Here is a 21810-nt window from a genome sequence, read left to right on the forward strand (position 1 = left end):
CAGGTTTAAGGGAGTATGTATATTATTATTTTTATCAGGCACTATTGGGGGCAGCTATGGGGGACTTTATACTGTGTGGGGGTAGCTATAGGGGCATTATACTGCATGGAAGTCAGTTATAGGGGGATTATACTATGTAGAGGCAGCTATGGGCGCATTATACTGTGTGGAGGGCAGCTGTGAGGGTATTATACTCTGTGGGGGCAGCTATAGGGGAATTATCCTGCGTGGAGGGCAACTATAGGGGCATTATATTGAGTGGGTAGCAATATGGGGGAAATATACTGTGTGGGGGCAGTGTCAGGGGGTATATTATATAGCAGGCTTATGGATAAACATTAATTCAATGGCGTAGCACGCAAATAGAGGGCGTGGCATGCAAAAGGGGATGTGGGCTAAATAATCGTAATTGAGGATTACATGTTCAATTAATCGTGATTTTGGTTCAGGTCATAATTGCCCAGCCCTATATAAGAGGGCTCCGATATGAAGGACATGGTCGTACATGACCATATTCCAGATAAAAAAAACTTCAAGGATTAAAAATCAATTTACTGGATGTACTTTTTGCAAGGGGTAGCAGAATAAGGGGAGCAAAATTCTGACACCCTTTCAGCCTCTCCAGTTATCAAATGCTGTTGAGTACTGGGAGTGCGGATATGGCTCAGCTGGCCGACTACGGACTTTCTAAATTTTGCTGCCATAAGAGTTGCTGATGAACCACATGTACAGGGAATCATGTCGGGACAATGCTAACGATTAGGGCTATGTGGGTACATAAATATCCTTTGTATCTGTAATAAGGGGGCGCCTTTTTTGTGGCCGCACTTCTGCTAATTAGGCAGGTTGCATAGTAACAAGATATAGGGACAGTACATCTATGCGGACATTAAGGGTCCCAACTCCGTTATTAAGTATTGTATATTAAACTAACGACATCTTACATGAGTAAAAATCTATTATTTCTCTTTAAATTAGGATGTCCAGTACGTAGTATGTGGTTATATGTTCTATTGATAGAGAAACACGTTTCATAGCACCCCTATTTAAAGAGTAACTATCAGTCAGACGCCAGAAACAGGCGCCAATTTTGAACTCTATGGGTGATCTCTTGCCACTGCAAGCACGCTCTCACTGAGGAGCATCACTCCAAATAGACAGCTACTTTATTTGCTCCAGCATCTTTGGAATTGAATATAGCTGGTTTTGGCCCATCTCCCCTGAAGAATCGCTAGGCCGTGAGGAAACGCGTTGGGAGGTATTTCTACATTGAGAGAGGTTTCCTGGCCCCCTTATATCAACCCAAGTACGGATGACATCTAGCATCTAAACGGGTAGGGGGGCATTGAGCCCTGCTCTTCTTGTATGTGAGAAACATAGGGAAAAATCTCAAACTAAACCATGATGAACACTCTTTTTACTAAACCATGTATGGATCGCGGTCTGACTATTTAATCATATTGGATACATGAACAAATACTAAAATTCATTATGCATGATTTTTCTACATCTATATGCACTATCTGTATAGGTCAACATTTTTCAAGAGATTTTATATGAAAATACAGTAAAGGTTATATTTTACATACAAAGCTCCGGCTCTATTTTTTTTCTTTATATATTTACTACGGAGAATTGCAAATAGTAAGTTTAGGTACTAAATACACGAGAAGAAGGAGTCGGAACTATTCAAGTATGAAACACAAAATATCAAAAAATACAAATTTTATTGAGACATACAGAAATACATGATTAAAAACAGACTACAAACCCAATAACTGTATATCTCCAAAATAGGAGACAGTATGGAGCCACAAAAAACTACTTAAATTAGTACAATTTGTGTATGTCACATTTAGTCACATTTAATCGGGAAAGTATCCCATAAGAAGTTACCAAAAAGAATATAATATACTTAAAAAACAAATCCCTAGAACCATATAATAGCGGAACATTTGTGTCCAAACATAATTTGCAGCAAATTCCCAGTATACTATGTCTCTATGGACAATAATCGGGAATACAGAGGTAGTGATTTAATTATAGTAGCAAGTGATTTAGACACACTCAGTGTCAATATCGTAACTAATTCAGAACAGGGACCAACAGTAAAGATGACCTATTTCAGACAAATGTCAAAAGTATACAGATGATCTGGTAACAACGTGACAAAAAATATTAGTCCTTAGTAAAACAAGACCAGCAAGTACTAACCCATGTGGCTCCTCAGATTGTAACAGCTCCCAAGTGTGGAGAGAAACCCCAACGCGCGTTTCGCGTAGATTGCTTTTTCAAGGGGTGTTCTGAGTTGTACAAATTAAGCCTCTTACATACGATAGGTCGAGAAGTCAGCTGATTTATCAGGCCAATGGGAGCCTGAGCTTTAGCTCCCATCGCGCGTGCCGAGATGAGTCACCACACAATCACAACTCCGAGCCGCCGGGACCCGAACACGCATGCGCGGCTCCGGAAACCGCGCACGCGCAGACAGGCACAGCCAGTCACAAGAGCAAGGACTGCAGGCGACACACTCGACACGCACAGATGAGGACCAGAGCAGGTAGTAGGGAAAAATGGGCAATCTCAAAAATTATATAGAGAGAGATGTTGTAAAGATCTGTTAGCTTTCCCCCTTTCTTCCGAATATAGGCTGATTTCAAAAAGAAAAAACAGAGGTGTCATCCACCACATATATACAAGAGCTCTTATAGTGAAAGAATTCTCCTCCTGAATATAGAAAAGAACCCCACACATATAAATGTAGGGTAATTTAACAACAAACAAGTCAAATACAAAAATATGCCAGATTGTGAGTCATAATAAACAATCTATATATCAGATGATAAAAAGTGACACAAAATAATAATAAGATGCTGAATAATACAACAGTAATAAGATGCAGAAAAACAATAAAGTGAACAAAAATATTATTAATGTAAGATGTTCAGGGAGAATGCCAACAAGAAAAAACACCCTTTTTCCAAGTGTGCACTCCACCCGGACATCCAAACACAACAATGTGATTTACCATAATGAATATAAAATAATTATAAACAATTAATATGGACTCAACAAATACAAAAATAATAAATAAACTATCACAAAAGTAAATTTCAGAATCCATAATATAATTTAAGCATAGACTCTTAAGTGTTAATAAAATGGTGAAAAAAAGAAGCAACATGTGAATGTGTTCCAATGAAATCCCATCATATTCCAACATATCAGGAAGTGAAAGAATTCTCTCCAAACAGATCCAGCTCATAGTGTTCCATCCCATCGGCCACGAATAACTCAGAAAGAGCTCAGGTATGGAGGAATAAAGTAGCGAACTAAACAGAACAAAAACATAAATTAATAGATATACAGAATAAAAAGTTTAAAAATAAAGGCAGACAGCAAGTTTTCTAAAGGAAAGAGGCAAAGCTTAGTGTTTCGTTCAATCCAACAGGGGCCATAGTACCAAGGGTGATAATCCACTTACATTCCCTCTGAGCCAGCAATTTTTTAGAATCCCCACCTCTAATACCACAGAACACTCTATCAATGCCCCATGATTTTGCCTTAAAAGATTTTGGGTCACAGGCATGGTGCATCTTGAAGTGTCTGGGAATGGTCTTAAGGAGTGTGATATCCTCAATATCCTTGGCAGCCATTATGTCACACACATGTTCTCTTATCCTGATCCTCAGTTGACAGCTCGAAGGAGCATGAATATTAAGGACATGTTAGTTAAGAGCCATTATATACCAACACAGCAAAATCCGTTTTCATCAAGCAGTCCCAGATTGGGCTGTTACCCTTGTGGTAACTGCCTATCATGTGCGAATATGGCTCGGACAACACATTTTTCGTCAATGATAGAAAATAGGGTTTTTGATATACGACACTACATCTCTTGCAGCACAGTGAACGTAATTTATTACGCAACCTGTGGCTGCCAGAAAGTATATGTTGGCCTGACCTCAAGACAACTGAGGATCAGGATAAGAGAACATGTGCGTGACATAATGGCTGCCAAGGATATTGAGGATATCACACTCCTTAAGACCATTCCCAGACACTTCAAGATGCACCATGCCTGTGACCCAAAATCTTTTAAGGCAAAATCATGGGGCATTGATAGAGTGTTCTGTGGTATTAGAGGTGGGGATTCTAAAAAATTGCTGGCTCAGAGGGAATGTAAGTGGATTATCACCCTTGGTACTATGGCCCCTGTTGGATTGAACGAAACACTAAGCTTTGCCTCTTTCCTTTAGAAAACTTGCTGTCTGCCTTTATTTTTAAACTTTTTATTCTGTATATCTATTAATTTATGTTTTTGTTCTGTTTAGTTCGCTACTTTATTCCTCCATACCTGAGCTCTTTCTGAGTTATTCGTGGCCGATGGGATGGAACACTATGAGCTGGATCTGTTTGGAGAGAATTCTTTCACTTCCTGATATGTTGGAATATGATGGGATTTCATTGGAACACATTCACATGTTGCTTCTTTTTTTCACCATTTTATTAACACTTAAGAGTCTATGCTTAAATTATATTATGGATTCTGAAATTTACTTTTGTGATAGTTTATTTATTATTTTTGTATTTGTTGAGTCCATATTAATTGTTTATAATTATTTTATATTCATTATGGTAAATCACATTGTTGTGTTTGGATGTCCGGGTGGAGTGCACACTTGGAAAAAGGGTGTTTTTTCTTGTTGGCATTCTCCCTGAACATCTTACATTAATAATATTTTTGTTCACTTTATTGTTTTTCTGCATCTTATTACTGTTGTATTATTCAGCATCTTATTATTATTTTGTGTCACTTTTTATCATCTGATATATAGATTGTTTATTATGACTCACAATCTGGCATATTTTTGTATTTGACTTGTTTGTTGTTAAATTACCCTACATTTATATGTGTGGGGTTCTTTTCTATATTCAGGAGGAGAATTCTTTCACTATAAGAGCTCTTGTATATATGTGGTGGATGACACCTCTGTTTTTTCTTTTTGAAATCAGCCTATATTCGGAAGAAAGGGGGAAAGCTAACAGATCTTTACAACATCTCTCTCTATATAATTTTTGAGATTGCCCATTTTTCCCTACTACCTGCTCTGGTCCTCATCTGTGCGTGTCGAGTGTGTCGCCTGCAGTCCTTGCTCTTGTGACTGGCTGTGCCTGTCTGCGCGTGCGCGGTTTCCGGAGCCGCGCATGCGTGTTCGGGTCCCGGCGGCTCGGAGTTGTGATTGTGTGGTGACTCATCTCGGCACGCGCGATGGGAGCTAAAGCTCAGGCTCCCATTGGCCTGATAAATCAGCTGACTTCTCGACCTATCGTATGTAAGAGGCTTAATTTGTACAACTCAGAACACCCCTTGAAAAAGCAATCTACGCGAAACGCGCGTTGGGGTTTCTCTCCACACTTGGGAGCTGTTACAATCTGAGGAGCCACATGGGTTAGTACTTGCTGGTCTTGTTTTACTAAGGACTAATATTTTTTGTCACGTTGTTACCAGATCATCTGTATACTTTTGACATTTGTCTGAAATAGGTCATCTTTACTGTTGGTCCCTGTTCTGAATTAGTTACGATATTGACACTGAGTGTGTCTAAATCACTTGCTACTATAATTAAATCACTACCTCTGTATTCCCGATTATTGTCCATAGAGACATAGTATACTGGGAATTTGCTGCAAATTATGTTTGGACACAAATGTTCCGCTATTATATGGTTCTAGGGATTTGTTTTTTAAGTATATTATATTCTTTTTGGTAACTTCTTATGGGATACTTTCCCGATTAAATGTGACTAAATGTGACATACACAAATTGTACTAATTTAAGTAGTTTTTTGTGGCTCCATACTGTCTCCTATTTTGGAGATATACAGTTATTGGGTTTGTAGTCTGTTTTTAATCATGTATTTCTGTATGTCTCAATAAAATTTGTATTTTTTGATATTTTGTGTTTCATACTTGAATAGTTCCGACTCCTTCTTCTCGTGTATTTAGTATATGATGTTTGGAGTTTCTATTTTTACTATTGGGGAGCTGGGAATTGCTGCACTTGCTGGTAGCTCAACCCATATGACATTATAGTCCCATGAGACATTTGTGTATAATAGTAAGTTTAGGTGTTGGACTTTAAACTCGCAATTTCATCTATCATCAGTCCAAAAATAAGTTGTGGAAAACTCAAAAGCCCCCAAAAATAAAGGTTTTCCTAATATGTCTAAAAACAAACAAAACACTGTATAACTACACTACCGTTCAAAAGTATAGGGTCACTTAGAAATGTCCTTATTATTGCAAGAAAAGCACAGTTTTTTTCAATGAAGATAACATTAAATTAATCAGAAAGACACTCTATACATTGTTAATGTGCTAAATGACTATTCTAGCTACAAACGTCTGTTTTTTAATGCAATATCTACATAGGTGTATAGAGGCCCATTTCCAGCAACCATCACTCCAGTGTTCTAATGGTACATTGTGTTTGCTAACTGTTTTAGAAGGCTAATGGATGATTAGAATACACTTGAAAACCCTTGTGCAATTATGTTAGCACCGCTGTAAACAGTTTTGCTGTTTAGAGGAGCTATAAAACGGACCTTCCTTTGAGCTAGTTGAGAATCTGGAGCATTACATTTGTGGGTTCGATTAAACTCTCAAAATGGCTAGAAAAAGAGCTTTCATGTGAAACTCGACAGTCTATTCTTGTTCTTAGAAATGAAGGCTATTCCATGCGAGAAATTGCCAAGAAACTGAAGATTTCCTACAACGGTGTGTACTACTCCCTTCAGGAGGACAGCACAAACAGGCACCAGAGTAGAAAGAGAAGTGGGAGGCCCCGCTGCACAACTGAGCAACAAGACAAGTACATTAGAGTCTCTAGTTTGAGAAATAGACGCCTCACAGGTCCTCAACTGGCAGCTTCATTAAATAGCACCCGCAAAAGGCCAGTGACAACGTCTACAGTGAAGAGGCGACTCCGGGATGCTGGCCTTCAGGGCAGAGTGGCAAAGAAAAAGCCATATCTGAGACTGGCTAATAAAAGGAAAAGATTAATATGGGCAAAAGCACACAGACATTGGACAGAGGAAGATTGGAAAAAAGTGTTATGGACAGACGAATCGAAGTTTGAGGTGTTTGGATCACACAGAAGAACATTTGTAGGACGCAGAACAACTGAAAAGATGCTGGAAGAGTGCCTGACGCCATCTGTCAAGCATGGTGGAGGTAATGTGATGGTCTGGGGTTGCTTTGGTGCTGGTAAAGAGGGAGATTTGTACAAGGTAAAAGGGATTTTGAATAAGGAAGGCTATCACTCCATTTTGCAACGCCATGCCATACCCTGTGGACAGCGCTTGATTGGAGCCAATTTCATCCTACAACAGGACAATGACCCAAAGCACACCTCCAAATTATGCAAGAACTATTTAGGGAAGAAGCAGGCAGCTGGTATTCTATCTGTAATGGAGTGGCCAGCGCAGTCACCAGATCTCAACCCCATAGAGCTGTTGTGGGAGCAGCTTGACCGTATGGTACGCAAGTAGTGCCCATCAAGCCATTCCAACTTGTGGGAGGGGCTTCTGGAAGCATGGGGTGAAATTTCCCCCGAAAACCTCAGCAAATTAACAGCTAGAATGCTCAAGGTCTGCATTGCTGTAATTGCTGCAAATGGAGCATTCTTTGACGAAAGCAAAGTTTGGAGAAAATTATTATTTGAAATAAAAATCATTAATTTCTAACCTTGTCAATGTCTTAACTATATTTTATAGTCATTTTGCAACTCATTTGATAAATATAAGTGCGAGTTTTCATGGAAAAACACAAAATTGTCTGGGTGACCCAAAACTTTTGAACGGTAGTGTACATGTAAATAACAAGACTTCTCGCAGGAGTCAGGTCCAAACTTCTTCCATGTTGTGTAATCCCGGCATGCCTAGCATCTTGCCACAATGGCACCATACACGGTCAGTAATCGCAAGATCCCACGGGTATGACTAGGAGCACTATCCACTTCATTAATATTGCAGTTATTGCTGTACACATAATATACATCAATAACTGCAGTATTATTATTGTAAATCGTGCTCTTTTAGTTAGAGCCGTGAGATATTGCAATAACTAGCGAGATCTCACTTTCTGACAGTGTATACGGTCATTGTAGATTGTGGTAACGTGCTAGGCATGTTGGGATCACACAACCCTTAAGTTCGGACCGGACTCCTGCGGGACTTTGGGCCATTTAAATACATGTATGCAGCGTTTTGTTTTTTCAATGAGACCTATTTAGAAAAAATATTCTTTGGCGGCCTATAGAGTCTACTGATAGGAACTCTTTAAATATTTAATGAACCTGTAAGCTATTCAGACGAACGTGGGCAACAGAGCGTGTGCAACTGAGGTGCACTCATGCGGGTCGAGTTATCATGGATCTCCCATAGACCAGAGTCTATGGAGGGATGCATCAAACGCAAGAAAATAGGACATGTTCTATTTTTCCACGGACCCTGCACATGCTCCGTTGAATCAACGGTCGTGTGAACGGCCCCATTGAAATACATGTGACAGCTGTTGTTTTAACAGCGTCACACAGGGGACTTATATGCTCGTCTGAATGAGTCATAATACAGGGAATGTTCAATGACTACTTTTTATGGTGAAATTACAAGCTCGAGGTATAATTTTTATCATTTTTAACTTTCCTATTGTTGCAATCGTAACGACCTGTAGAATAAAGTTAACATTATTTATACAGGACGATGCTAGGCATAAAAAAGAATCCCAAAAATGATGGCAGATTTGTTTTTGTTTTTTCCCATCTACCCAAAAAACAAATATATATAAAAGTTAAGTTAAATCAATAAAATATGTACTCCAAAATGATGCCAATAAAAATTCTTGGTACCAGGTTAAAAGTAAATCTCTTTTTTTCTATTCACATAAAAGAACACAATTTTAAAAAAAAATATGCCAGGCCACATTTATAATTACAAACGGATGAGGGACAAAAAAACCCCAAACTATTTAAACTTCCAATGCAAGAAAGTAGTGATGAGGCAGTAAGAATTATAAAAGAAAAAAAAAGTTTAAAAGACAAATAAAAGGCAGCAAAGATTGAAACAGAGACTATTTACCAATGATGTTTTCAACTAGATAAGTGTTTGTTTTTTTCAAAATTAATGGTGGAAAGGTGGATGAGGAAAAGGCTAAAATGTTGAATGCCATCTTCTCTACTGTATCCACACACAGGGCCGCCATCAGAGCAGATACTACCATCAGGGAAAGTCCATATTTAAAATAAAATATATATTTAAAAAAAAAAAAAAAGGGCCTGCTTACCGCCCACATAAAATTATCACCAGCGGTAGTTCGTTTGGAGAAAGAAAGAGTCCCATTATATTGCAGGGCCCGCTCTTTTTGCCAAAGAAACTACCACTGGGGCCCTTGACAAGATCTTGATGCATAAGGATCTTGTGAAGTAGGGCCCGAGCATCAGGTTCGTGAGGCTCCAGAAGTGAAAAGGCACCTGGCTGAAACTGGAGGACGAGGACTCAGGAGAAGGTCTGAATTTTTTTTTCGGGATCTGGTGGGTAAATTAATTTAGGGGTCTGATCTGGGTTCTGAATTAATGTGGCAGTCTAGTTAGGGGTGTGAAATAATTTAGGTGTCTGGTCGGGAGTTAGAATTCATTTGGCGTGTGGTGTCTGCTTTATTGAAGGAGTTTGGTCAGGGGTCGGAATTCAATTAGGGATCCGATTGCTGTATGTATTCATTTAGGGGTCTGGCCTGGGGCCCGAACACAAAAGTTTTGTGTTTTTTTAAGCTGGTTCACAAAAAAAAATAATTCCAAATTCTACTGGACCAACTGCCTATTTAGAGACCGGCAGCAGCTCCAGGAGCGACATCATAAGGGACACACTAGGCGGATATGCTGAGTAAAACTACACAGCTTATCCGCCCCGGTAGCCGCAGGGAATTCCGCCAGCAAAACCGCACCAAATAGTGGCGCAGGTTTCGTGAGGCATGTCCGCTGCGGGAATCCTGCAGGGAAAAAAAAGTTTAGACTTGCCCCGGCCGTAGTTTAGATGACGCATCTCTCTCTTCTGAACGTAGCCCCGCCTCCTGGGATGACGCTGTAGACCATGTGACCGCTGCAGCAGTCACATGGGATGAAACGTCGTGACAGGAGGCGGGGCTGCGCTAAGAATAGAGGATCGCGTCACCAGGACTACGGCCGGGGTAAGTCTAAACTTTTTTTATAAATGTAAAAAAGTACCTTTTTTTTCTCATGTGTGATTTTTGCGGCAGAACCGCAGCATTTCCGCAACAGAGGAGCGGTGATCCCACAGAATACATTCACATGCTGCGGCTTAAAAAGCCAAAAGCCACACTGCAGGTCCATTTTTTTTGCAGCGTGTGGATGAGATTTGTTTAAACCTCATCCACTCGGCTGCGACTGTAATACTCTGCGGATTTTCAACAATAAAATGTGTTGCATAAAATCCGCAGTGTTCATGCCTAGTGTGTTCCTACCCTGAGGCCGGATTTACACGAGCGTGTGCTTTTTGTGTGCGCAAAAACGTGGCGTTTTGTGCATGCAAAAGTTCATAACCGCTCCGTGTGTCAGCAGCGTATGATGCGTGGCTAGGTGATTTTCGCGCAGCCGCCATCATTATGACACTGTTTGTATGTTTGTAGCACGTGGTGCTTTTCTGTTTTCATTCATAGCTTATACGGCTGTGGAAGTGCTGGGCGTGATTTTCACGCACCCATTGACTTCAATGGGTGCGTGATGCGCGAACAATGCACAAATATCGGACATGTCGTGAGTTTTACGCAGCGGACACACGGACACACGCTGCGTGAAAATCACTGACAGTCTGCACGGCCCCATAGAGTAACACAGGTCCGTGCGAGGCGCGTGAAAATCACGCGCGTTGCACGGATGTATTACACGTTCGTCTGAATAAGCCCTAACAATAAGGCCCAGTTCACACAGTTTTTGGGCCTTGATATTGACTTGGACACTGCGTCAGAATCAGCATCAAAAAACTTCCAAAACTGCCTCCCATTGATTTAATCTGAAATCAATGGGAGCCAGTCGCGGAAAAAAGAAAAAGCAGCACGTCCTTTCTTGCCGCGGTTCTGCCTCTGACCTCCCATCGAAATCAATGGGAGGCAGAAAATGCATTTTTTGCTGCGTTTGTCTGCTGTCCTCAATCGCAGCGGGCAAAAAACGCGGCAAGATAGTGTGGGCAGGTCAAAATCTGCCTCAAAATTCTTTAAGGAATTTTGAGGCAGATTTTTTCGGCCTGCAAAATACTCTGTGTGAACAGGGCCATACATAAACAGCACTTTGAGACACTTTACTCACCGTGTCAGAAGAGCTGCTCCCACTCCAGTCCTCTTCAGGCGATGTCTTCGGTCCAGATGTCATCCTTCACCTTCACCTCCAGGCTCCAGAAAATGGCGGGGATCGTAGAACTGCCGCCGCGCAACAACTAGACTCCTCCCCCTCTCCTTACGCAGCCACGCTCTGAAGGAGGAGGCGGAGTCGGACGAGGAGGCGGAGTCGGACGGGGAGGCGGAGTCGGACGAGGAGGAGGACGAGTCAGAGGCGGGCCAGCAGGTAAGTAGACTGCCCGCAGCTCACGGCGGTGTTAAACGAGAGGGGGGCCCGCAGCTCACGACATTGTTTTGGTGAAAAAAACAGGCCCCATTGCAGGGGCCTGTTTTTTTCTACCAAAGGCAAGTCGCGGCAGTTGCCGGGCCCCCCTTTCAATTAAGTTTGTCCGGGCCCCCTACACTACTACCCCTAATACCCCCCTGATGGCGGCCCTGTATGTATGTATGTATGTAGGTATGTATGTAGGTATGTAGGTAGGTATGTAGGTAGGTAGGTAGGTGTCCACTTCTGGACATAAAATTAAGTAGGGACCTGGGCAATGAACTGGTTAGCATACAAGATGGTTTGCTCAACCATCAATGAAATTAAAATCGGGGGGGGAAAAAAAATGTGTTAAAAAAGGTTAAAAAAAAAAATAAAAAAAAAACATTCCCTAAACCCTGTAGTATCAATATGTAACCCTGGGTCAGCTATAAACTCAGGGACCTGGGACACACAGTTATTTGGGGGAACCCAAATGAGTTCACTAAATTGGGTCAACGATTCATCAACCCTGCAGTGCCTCCTGGAGGATTCGTCCGATTCATGATAAAAATGTTAAATTAATTTCATCATCACTAGCAGACAGTATCTGAACGCATAATGCATAAAGATATTTCTGCTTTAAAAAAAATAGAAGCACAATGGGGTTTACTACGTCAGTGATTGAAAGTCACTGGTCAGTGAGGAAGTTGATACGTTGAAAATAGGGCCAACAGGGAATTCGTGGCATTTGTTTAGACTATGGGATGGGTTTCCCTGGGTGAGTAATTGAAAGTTGCTGGCCAATGACTGGTTGATGCTGGGTGGTGGAAAGATCTATATACACTATAAAATGTGTGTAGTGCTTGGTGCAACTGTAACAAAATCTGACAAGAACTCTGAGCGACAAGGACTCTCTCTGACAGAAATGAAGCGATCAGAGGTAGTAATGTCACCAACCCAGACTCCTGCCCTCCCCTGTACTCTGGTATGTGAGAATTCACAAACCAATCAACCAGAGCAATTGCCAACTCAAGACAGTTCTGATTAGTCCTGGGTTGGCAAGCTGCGATTGGCAGCTGTGACAGCTGCCAATCAGAGCTGCCACTATATACATTAGTGAATAATGCTCTGATTGGTCCACAAATTCTCATGGGCCAAATCGCCGACCCGGGACTGCTCTCACTGGTCTCCGGCCAGCTAGCTGTACTCCCCCCTGCTGTCTCATTCAAATAGGACAATGCTCAGATTGATGGTCTGTGAGAATTCACGGACCAATCAGAGTGACCGCCGACTCTGGACTGCCCTCTTTGGTCCTGGGTAAGCTAGCGGTGACAGCTCTGTCCCATGCACTAAGCCACGGTGACTGTTGATGCCTGGTGGTTGCAGTGGATTTTCAACTGGTGGGAAAACTATGTAACAAGGCATTTTCATCTAATAAATGTATTCAATATTTTATTAAATCACACTAAGCCACCAATGTAATCTTCGGAATATCCCTTTAAGTACCTCCAGTGTATAGAGCATGTTAATAACTTGCATTTGGGGGACCAAGGTTTAAGAATTAATAGCCCTGGTCTGCTAAATTATCTTTTATAATGGAAACCTGGAGGAAGTGCCAAGAAGTCATATGACATAGACAAGTTTCACAGTGTTGCCCTTTATTTTGATGGGAAGAATAGTGCTGCATGCTATAGCTTGTATACTTTGAGTGTGAGTATCCCCAGTTCCTCACACAATATATCGCGGCAGGCACCTCCACACACTCAAACACATTATAACAAGTCATTTTACTTAAAATAATAGTAATAATTACCTTTCTATTAAACTGTTTTTGGTTTCTCTTGTTATATCAGGTGCTGCTGGCCACGGTTGAGAAATAACTTCCTCCATCTTATCTTTGAGCTTTGCATTTTCTGGACACTGAGCACCGATCAGCTCATTTTCAGACATGGAAGACGAAAACTCCAGTGGCCGTAGTCCATGCTCCGATGTATTACGGCTGAGAGTTGATAGAAGGTGGAGCGCAGTAGCAGCCGAGCTCATGCTTGGTGCTGCATTCTCTTCTTGGACAATACCAACAGATATAGATGATGAATAACCTCTTTGTAATGTCTCTGAGGCAATTTCTGGAATATCTTGGGATATGAGCGTGGAAGCGCTTGATATCACATCAGGAGATCGTTCACAGGTTGGGGAAGACTGGGGTACCACCAAGGGTTCCAAACCCTGAACTTCCATAGGAAGGCTAGATGAAGTAATCTATTTAAAAATAAAACAAAAAACAAATCAAACATCAGCGATTATTGTGTTTAAATATCAAGATAAAAATTTTTTTTTTTTTAAATCATCCATCTTACTCTTAAGTATTTAAAGACAAACTGTCCCATTATATTTCTACTAATATGCCTTCTATGCCTGGCTCCTTTATTTTGTGTTACATTCAGAGCTAGCATTTATGCACAATGCACATTAGGCAGTAATGCACGGCCACTGTATTAAAAATTGTCCCATAGGGTACATCCGGAGGCAGGGCATCTTGAATGGCTCAACTACAATCTTCCGCCCTGACCACACTCTTCCTCCCACGTTTTAGAATGATTTCTGCCGTTGACGAGTGACAATATAACAAGTCGATTAACACACATTTTACACGGGCCGGATCTATATTGTATGCGGATGAACGATCATTAATGAGCGTTCGATCCCCATCACTTTGCATTATTCTCGGCAGCACATTCTGTTTACACAGGGAGATGTGCTGTGGACAACAATGATTTTACAGACCGCATAAAAGATGTGATAGGCTTACTGGAGTTTGACTGACAGCTTTACTACTAGAACGGACATTTTATTTATTTTTTGCATTTCCTGAGGCAACACTGCCATTTAGTGGCTATCCTGCAAATCTCATGTTTTAAAATTACAAGAAACACACCATAGTATTTTGTTCTGAGGCACTACCGCTGCTCAATGGCCATTTTGACGTTAACATATCTGTGAACATAAGTTGCCTAAAGTTCCTCAGGTGTACGGTGCTTCCAGGGTGGGGCAGATGCCCACTACCATAAAACTAGGTTTAAAGTAATGTGATGGTTCACTCCTCCCTCAATTACTACTAATAGCGTCTAGGGATACGTTATTTTCCATCCTCCTGAGACTGTAGGATATGGACAAATACCTTAAGATTTGCCATTCCAGAAATACAAGTTCAGTCTCAAACCTTGTCAAAGCCTCCTAAGAAAATGATTGGCCAGAACAAGAAAAATACTCAAATGCTCTCTCAAAAAGGGCAAGCCTTGTCGACAGCCAGCCATAAGCCTCGGTCATCAGAGCTCCTCCCTCGCCAGAGTATGAGGAGACCTACCAAAATTTCACGCCGGCTTCAAGACCTCACTGCATATACTATACAGGCCACGGAAGTGGCGCAAGAGATGTCTTGCTTAAATTTGCCAATATTTGATAGACCTCTTGAATTGATATGGACAAGGATTAATGCAGAGTTGACACAGATAATCACTTGAAGGGAGCTTTGAAAACCAGGACTCTACTGTGAAACGGAGGGCTTTCGATTGGCTTAAAAAACCTCTCAATAGGAGGCTACTAAGCAAACTCTGCGCAATAAATTAGATTTAGAGAAATCGGTAGCGCAGAAATAATCTTAATTTGGGAGTACCCCAAGAGGAAGTATCGGGTGGTGCTTTGCTCAATTAGCTGGCTGTTGACTTCTACAGCTCTTCATCCCAAACTTTCACCAGATACTTGGAGTATTGATGGACCCATCACTTAGGCCCAGCGAGAGATGAAGTTAGAGACAGACCAAACGCTGTCATAGTGTGCTATTAGAAATAAAATTTTGAAGGTTTTTCATCTCATGTGGCATCCAGGTGGAGCTTTTACAGCTGTGTGTAAACACCTGTATGAAAACAATGTGCGTTTTAAACTTCTATATCCTGCCAGACTACGAGTAGTGAAAAATAATCAAGCAACAGTCCAGGATTCGGCAGAGTCAGCCAGTCGTGAGTGTGACTCTTTACAAGACTTTGTGTTTCTTGCCTCGCTATGATCCGAGTTAGGACCAATGATCAACAATTGTTCATTACTGCTTATGTATTCTTTTGTTGCGGTTTGTATTTTGCAGTCCTGTTGCCTCTTTTACACAGAATATGGTTCAGCGTCACCAGATGCCTGAATACCTTTCCTTTCGATACGATGGCACCGCCGATGCTCGCTGGGACATGTTGTGATCTATTCAACAATGCCTGGTCTCTTTATAGAGGTTGAGTACCACAAAACACATCCATTGATTTTCTAAACAACTGCTCATTATTTCAATAAACAACCCAAATAAATCGATTTTTTGGAATGGAAAGCTAGTTTGTGTTGAAATTTGGATTTACTGTAGTAATGCAAATAAACATGTTTTGCACTCATGATAATTTCCTTAAATTAATCTCTCCCAAGTATCCACACTAAGCAGCGATCACAGCAGTGCAAAAACAGGGCATTCTGTCAATCAACTTGCCTGAAGTCTCTGCTTCGATTGCAGCCAAGTTCTCTTGTAGCAACTCAGAAAAGGTGATTTGGGCTCGTAACTTACTAGTCAAGCAAACCTGTCCAGATGTTCCCACAGGAGTTTAATTGGATTGCAATCGGGACTCTGGGTTGGCCAAACCATGTATTTCAGCACCTGTTCTTGTTCTTTTGATTGAACATACTTTTTGCAAAGGCAGGAGGTATGTTTTTGGTCGATAACTTGCTGTAGTGTGAAGCCAAAACCAATAAGAAAGGAGCCACAAAAGGAAGGAATGGTGAACCATGATGATGGTAGCATTTAGAGTCCACGATTACTTTGATTTTATTAAGTCACCAACCGCACCACCTCCGAAACATCCCCAGACCATAATGGAACCTCCTCCATGCTGGACTGTAGGCTGAATGCATACAGGAAACATGCGCTCACCTGCCGCACGACGAACAAACTTTTGCCTCTTGGACCCGAAACACCTCAAACTTCGATTAGTCGGTGAAAATAACCTTTTTCCACTGACAAGCGGTACAACTCCTGGGCTTTTTTTAGCTGAAAATAACCTTTACTTTTTAATAATGAGCCTAAGCAATAGTTTTTGGACTGCAACACATGCCTTCACGCAATGGCAAAAAGGCAGCTTTTGATAGTTGCGATTGACACGCTTCTCTTACGCGTTTCCATCAGAGCAGCATGGATCTGACAAGATGTTTTGAATCGGTCCCGTTTGGAACACACACTGATAACTTTGTCCTTCTGTTTTGTGGTCACTCGAGGTTGTCCAGGTCGTGGTCGATCATGTACAGTCTTGTTTTCCGCATTTCTCTTGAATGGTACACTGCACGCCATCAAGAGAAAGCTTCTCCAGGAGAGCAAGTTCCCACAGTCTATGCCTTGCATTTCTCAAAGTGACTATGGCAGATATCTTTTCCATTAATAACTCCTACCTGGGAGACATTTACGAGACCACTTTACATATTTTCACAAGTTTACACAGTATCACAAATACAATGTGAAGCCCGGAGTTCTTTCATTGTGTACAGTAGGGATTTAGAAACCTGTCTAAAAGAGAAACGGTCTTTGATGCCCATAGGCACCAATCACAGCGCAGCTTTCATTTCATACTCTGCTCTTGAAAAATTAAAGCTGTGCTGTGATTGGTTGCTAAGGGGAACAGACAGCTTCTCTTTTACACAGGTTCCAAAACCCTGTTTCTTCATAAACAGTTTTCAAGAATAATGATCTAAATAATGTATAAATACGATGCAAGCGAGTGCTGAAAGTGTTTAAAATAGTAAGAAAGTAGAAAACTAATTTCAGTAAAGCACACCTATTACGTTCATCCTTCACAAAGAAATTAATGAATCTGTGGGTTTATTGAAATTAATGAGCAGTAGTGTACATCGCTCACCTTACAACTTACGGTCTAACGGAATGTGGCGGGCCGATATACCCCAGAAAAAAAAAAAAATGGAGAAAAGTTCTCCATCTCAAAAAAACAAAAGCAGATGTTATTCTGTTGCAAGAAACACTTGTGCTTATTTGTGCTGCATAGTTGAACTCAAAATCGAGGGATGGCAATTTCATAAAGGGCCTGTTTTACATTTCTGAAATTTGTGGTAATGGGTAAAAACTTCTGTGCTTAAAGTACATGCTCAAAATCAACTACATCTTAATTTTTTCTCGAAGATGACAGATTTTGTCTTTTAAAAAAAGGGACACTCCAAACTTAACTGTTGCCGGAGATTTTAACCCCTTAATGACCGGCCTATTTTAACCCCTTAACGACCAAGCCATTTTTTTTACGTTTTTCCCTCGTCTCATTCAAAGAGCTATAACTTTTTTATTTTTGTGTGGATATAGCTGTATAAGGTCTTGTTTTTTTCAGGACAAATTGTAATTTTTAATAGCACCATCTCGGGGTACATAGAATTTATTAATTAACTTTTATTAACTTTTTTTGGGGAATAGAAAAAAAAACAGCAATTTCACCACACTTTTGCATCCGAAATTTACGCTGTTTACCTTGTGGTATAAATATCACAATACCTTTATTCAGTGGGTTGTTGCGATTGCAACGATACCAAATTTATATAGATTTTGTATGTTTTACTACTTTTACACAGTAAAACCCCCCCTTTTTTTTTTATTATTTGTTTTTGCGTCTCCATATTTGAAGAGCCATAACTTTATTTTTTCGCCTATGCAGTTTTAGGAGGGCTTTTGTTTTTTTTGCGGGACGACTTGTAGTTTTTATTGGTACCATTTTGGAGTAGATGCGACTTTTTGATCACATTTGATCAAGTTTTTTTTAAGGCTGGATTAAAAGAAAACAGCAATTTTTGCATTGTTTTAATTTTTTCCGACATTCACCGTGCGGGTTAAATTATGTAATAACATTATAGTTGGGGTCGTTATGGACGCGGCGATTAAATAGGTGCAACTTTTTTACTTTATTTAGTTTTTTAATAAAGCAGTTTTTAAGAGGAAAAAGTGGGTTTTCATTTTTTTCTTCACTTTTTTTTTTTTTACTTTTTCACTAGTCCCACTAGGGGACTTCACTATGCGATCCTCTGATCGCATTTATAATACACTGCAATACTTCTGTATTGCAGTGTATTAGTGCATTTCCATTTAAAACTGATCGGGATCTGCTAGGCCAGGGGTCAGGAACCTTTTTGGCTAAGAGAGCCGTAAACGCCACATATTTTGAAATATAATTCCGCGAGAGCCGTACAATATGTTTAAAGGGCCATTGACAGATCAATCGCTCCAATGTTCACTTAGTACAGCAAGGAATGCTCCTCCCTGCTGTATAAAGCCACAACTGGACTGAAACAATGGTAATTAGCAGTAAAAAAATTAAATAAATAACTTACATTGTGAGCTTGCGATGCATGACATCAGTCCAGCAGTCTGGCTTCTTCTTTTTCCTGCGCATGACTGGAAGCTGGCATTCTTCCCACCTGATGTTGAGAGAATGCCAGCTTTGAGGCATTCGCAGAAGAAAGAAGCTGGAATGTTGGACATGTCACACAACGCATTGTCAGTTATGTCAATTATCTATTTTATTATTTTACAGCGAATTATTGTTTAGGTCCAGCGGTGGCTTAGTGCAGCAGAGAGGAACACTCCTTTGTGTACTAAGTGACCGCTGGAGCAATTGTATCTGTCAGTGGCCCTTTTAAAAGTGTTGGTCTTACAGAAAATGAACAAAAAAGAGAGGCTCAGACCCATAGGGAACTAAAGCATTTACTACTTAAAGTGGTACATACAAGCAGGCACACCCAGCGTAATAAATAATTGAACTTTATTAAATAGTCTCACTGTACATAAAGTGCACACATTGACTTGTATTTAATTTTAAAGAACAACAAATCTCCGAACTCTTTTTTTTATAACATAATAACGTTTTAATGCTGTTGCTAACCAACGACGAATAGAATACTTCCTACCGTTAACGTCCAAGGGAGACACAAGGGAGGAGGCAGATGCCGCTTCACTAGGGGACGCAGGTGCGTGCTTGCAGACGGCGCGGCTATGCAGGGAGTTATGGGAAATGTAGTCCATGCTCCCTGCCGCTCACCACTGCCGCCAATGCTTATCAGGCCATCAAAGAACTACCAATATCAGCGTGCACCGCGGCCTGATGGAGCGCGGTGCACGGGCTGATGGAGCGCGGTGCATGCATCCTTCCCATAGACAGGTAGGAGCCCTGTCTGCGAGCCAGATACGGCCATCAAAAGAGCCATATCTGGCTCGCGAGCCATAGGTTCCCGACCCCTGTGCTAGGCCATGCCTCCGGCATTACCTAGCAGGCATACACTACAGGCAGACCTGGGGGCCTTTATTAGGCCCCCAGCTGCCATAGAAGACACCGGCATCCGGCAATGTTATCGCTGGATGCCGGTGGGATGAGAGGGAGCTCCCTCCCTCTCTCCAAACATCACCCAGATGCTGCGCTTGCTATTGAGAGCCGCATCTGAGGGGTTAATCGGGTGAGATCGATACGGATATCGATCTCACCCGTTCGAACAGGTAGCTCTGGTAGCTGAGAGCAGGGAGATTTAACAGCTCCCTGCTCTGTTTATTTATTCTGATGCAGCGCAGTAAAAGGTCTATTGCATCGGAATAAAGCCCATTAGTGGCCGCCGTAAAAACACTATAGGGCGGTCACTAAGGGGTTAATGTAGCCCCACAGCCCACCCTTATATCGGTCTTTGTCATCCGTTTCTTACACTCTCAATCCCACCACTTTCTTATATTTATAGATCAAGTGGCTTTGTGAAATGTTTGGCGCTTAACTCACTCACAGGAGAGGGAATATACAGTAGAGTTCAAAAAAATAGCAATGAGTGTTCAAAAAAAGCAAATAAAAGCGCAAAATAATTTATTTGCCTAAATGCAAATGTACTGGAAATACCGCACATTCAATTCCAAATCAAAACGTATCCAGTTTGATTTATTCCTTTACAGAAAGTAAAGAGAAGGGAATATTAAACCCTTCAAAAAAAAGCAGCAGTGCCAGCGTTTTTCTTTAAAAACACAAACTTAATGTATAAACTGAATTTTTTTTCAGATTTCACTTTACTGAACTAATATTTAACAGCATAACCATTGTTTCTGAGAACTGCTTGACATCTGTGTTGCATGGAGTCGACCAACTTCCGGCACCAGTCCAGGAAGATTGGACGACATTCTACAATTCTTCTGCATTTTTGGGTTTTGCCTCATAAACCACATATGATGTCACCTCACAAGTTCTCTATGGGATTGAAGTCAGGGGATTGGGATGTCACTCCATTACCTCAATCTGTTTGTCTGTAACCGAGATGTTCTTCACTTACTGGTGCGTTTTCGGTCAGTGTGTTGAAACGCCCATTTCATGGGCATTTCTTCTTCGGCGTAGGGCAACATGATCTTCTCAAGTATTTTGATATATTCAAACTGATCCATGATCCCTTGTAAGCGATAAAATAGGCCCAACACCATGGTATAAGAAACATCCCCATATCATAATTTTTGCAGCACCATGCTTTACCGTCTTCAGTGTACTGTGGCTTCATTCAGTGCTCCAGGGTCATCTGACATACTGTCTGCGGCCACTAGACCCAAAAAGAAAAATTTTGCTTTCATCAGTACACAAAATGTTGCACCATTTCTCTTTGGGCCAGTTAATGTGTTCCTTGGCAAATTTTAACCTATTCAGGACATGTCTTTTTTTAAACAACAGGACTTTGCAGGGAGTTCTTGCTGATAAGTTGGCTTCACTTAATAGTCTTCAGATCGTAGCAGTACTCACTGGTAACTTCACATCTTCTTTGATCTTTCTGGAGGTGATCATTGGCTGAGCCTTTGCCGTTTTGGCTATTCTTCGATCCATTCGAACAGTAGTTCCCGCTTCCTTCCACGTCTTTCAGGTTTTGGTTGCCACTTCAAGGCATTTGAGATAATTTTAGCTGAGCAGCCTATAATTTGCTGCACTTCTCTATATGTTTTTCCCTCTCCAATCAACTTTTTAATCAATACGCTTTTCGTCAGAACAATCTCTGGTACAATCCATTTTCCCCAGTATTTCAGAAGGAAATGCACTATAACCAACATGTGCAACATTTGCCGCCCTCCTACC

The 21810-nt window shown here is 41.1% G+C and overlaps 1 protein-coding gene across 1 annotated transcript in view; it reads right to left on the reverse strand.

The window, feature by feature from the left end:
- EDC4 (enhancer of mRNA decapping 4) overlaps nt 1–21810 on the reverse strand; it is a 203121-nt gene that overhangs the window by 62036 nt on the left and 119275 nt on the right. Inside the window, exon 18 of the mRNA XM_075837480.1 lies at nt 13470–13915. Coding sequence (XP_075693595.1) covers nt 13470–13915 — 446 coding nt within the window. The remainder of the gene's footprint in view (nt 1–13469; nt 13916–21810) is intronic.

This window comes from Rhinoderma darwinii, chromosome 9 (genome assembly GCF_050947455.1).
Source record: "Rhinoderma darwinii isolate aRhiDar2 chromosome 9, aRhiDar2.hap1, whole genome shotgun sequence".
NCBI lineage: Eukaryota > Metazoa > Chordata > Amphibia > Anura > Rhinodermatidae > Rhinoderma > Rhinoderma darwinii.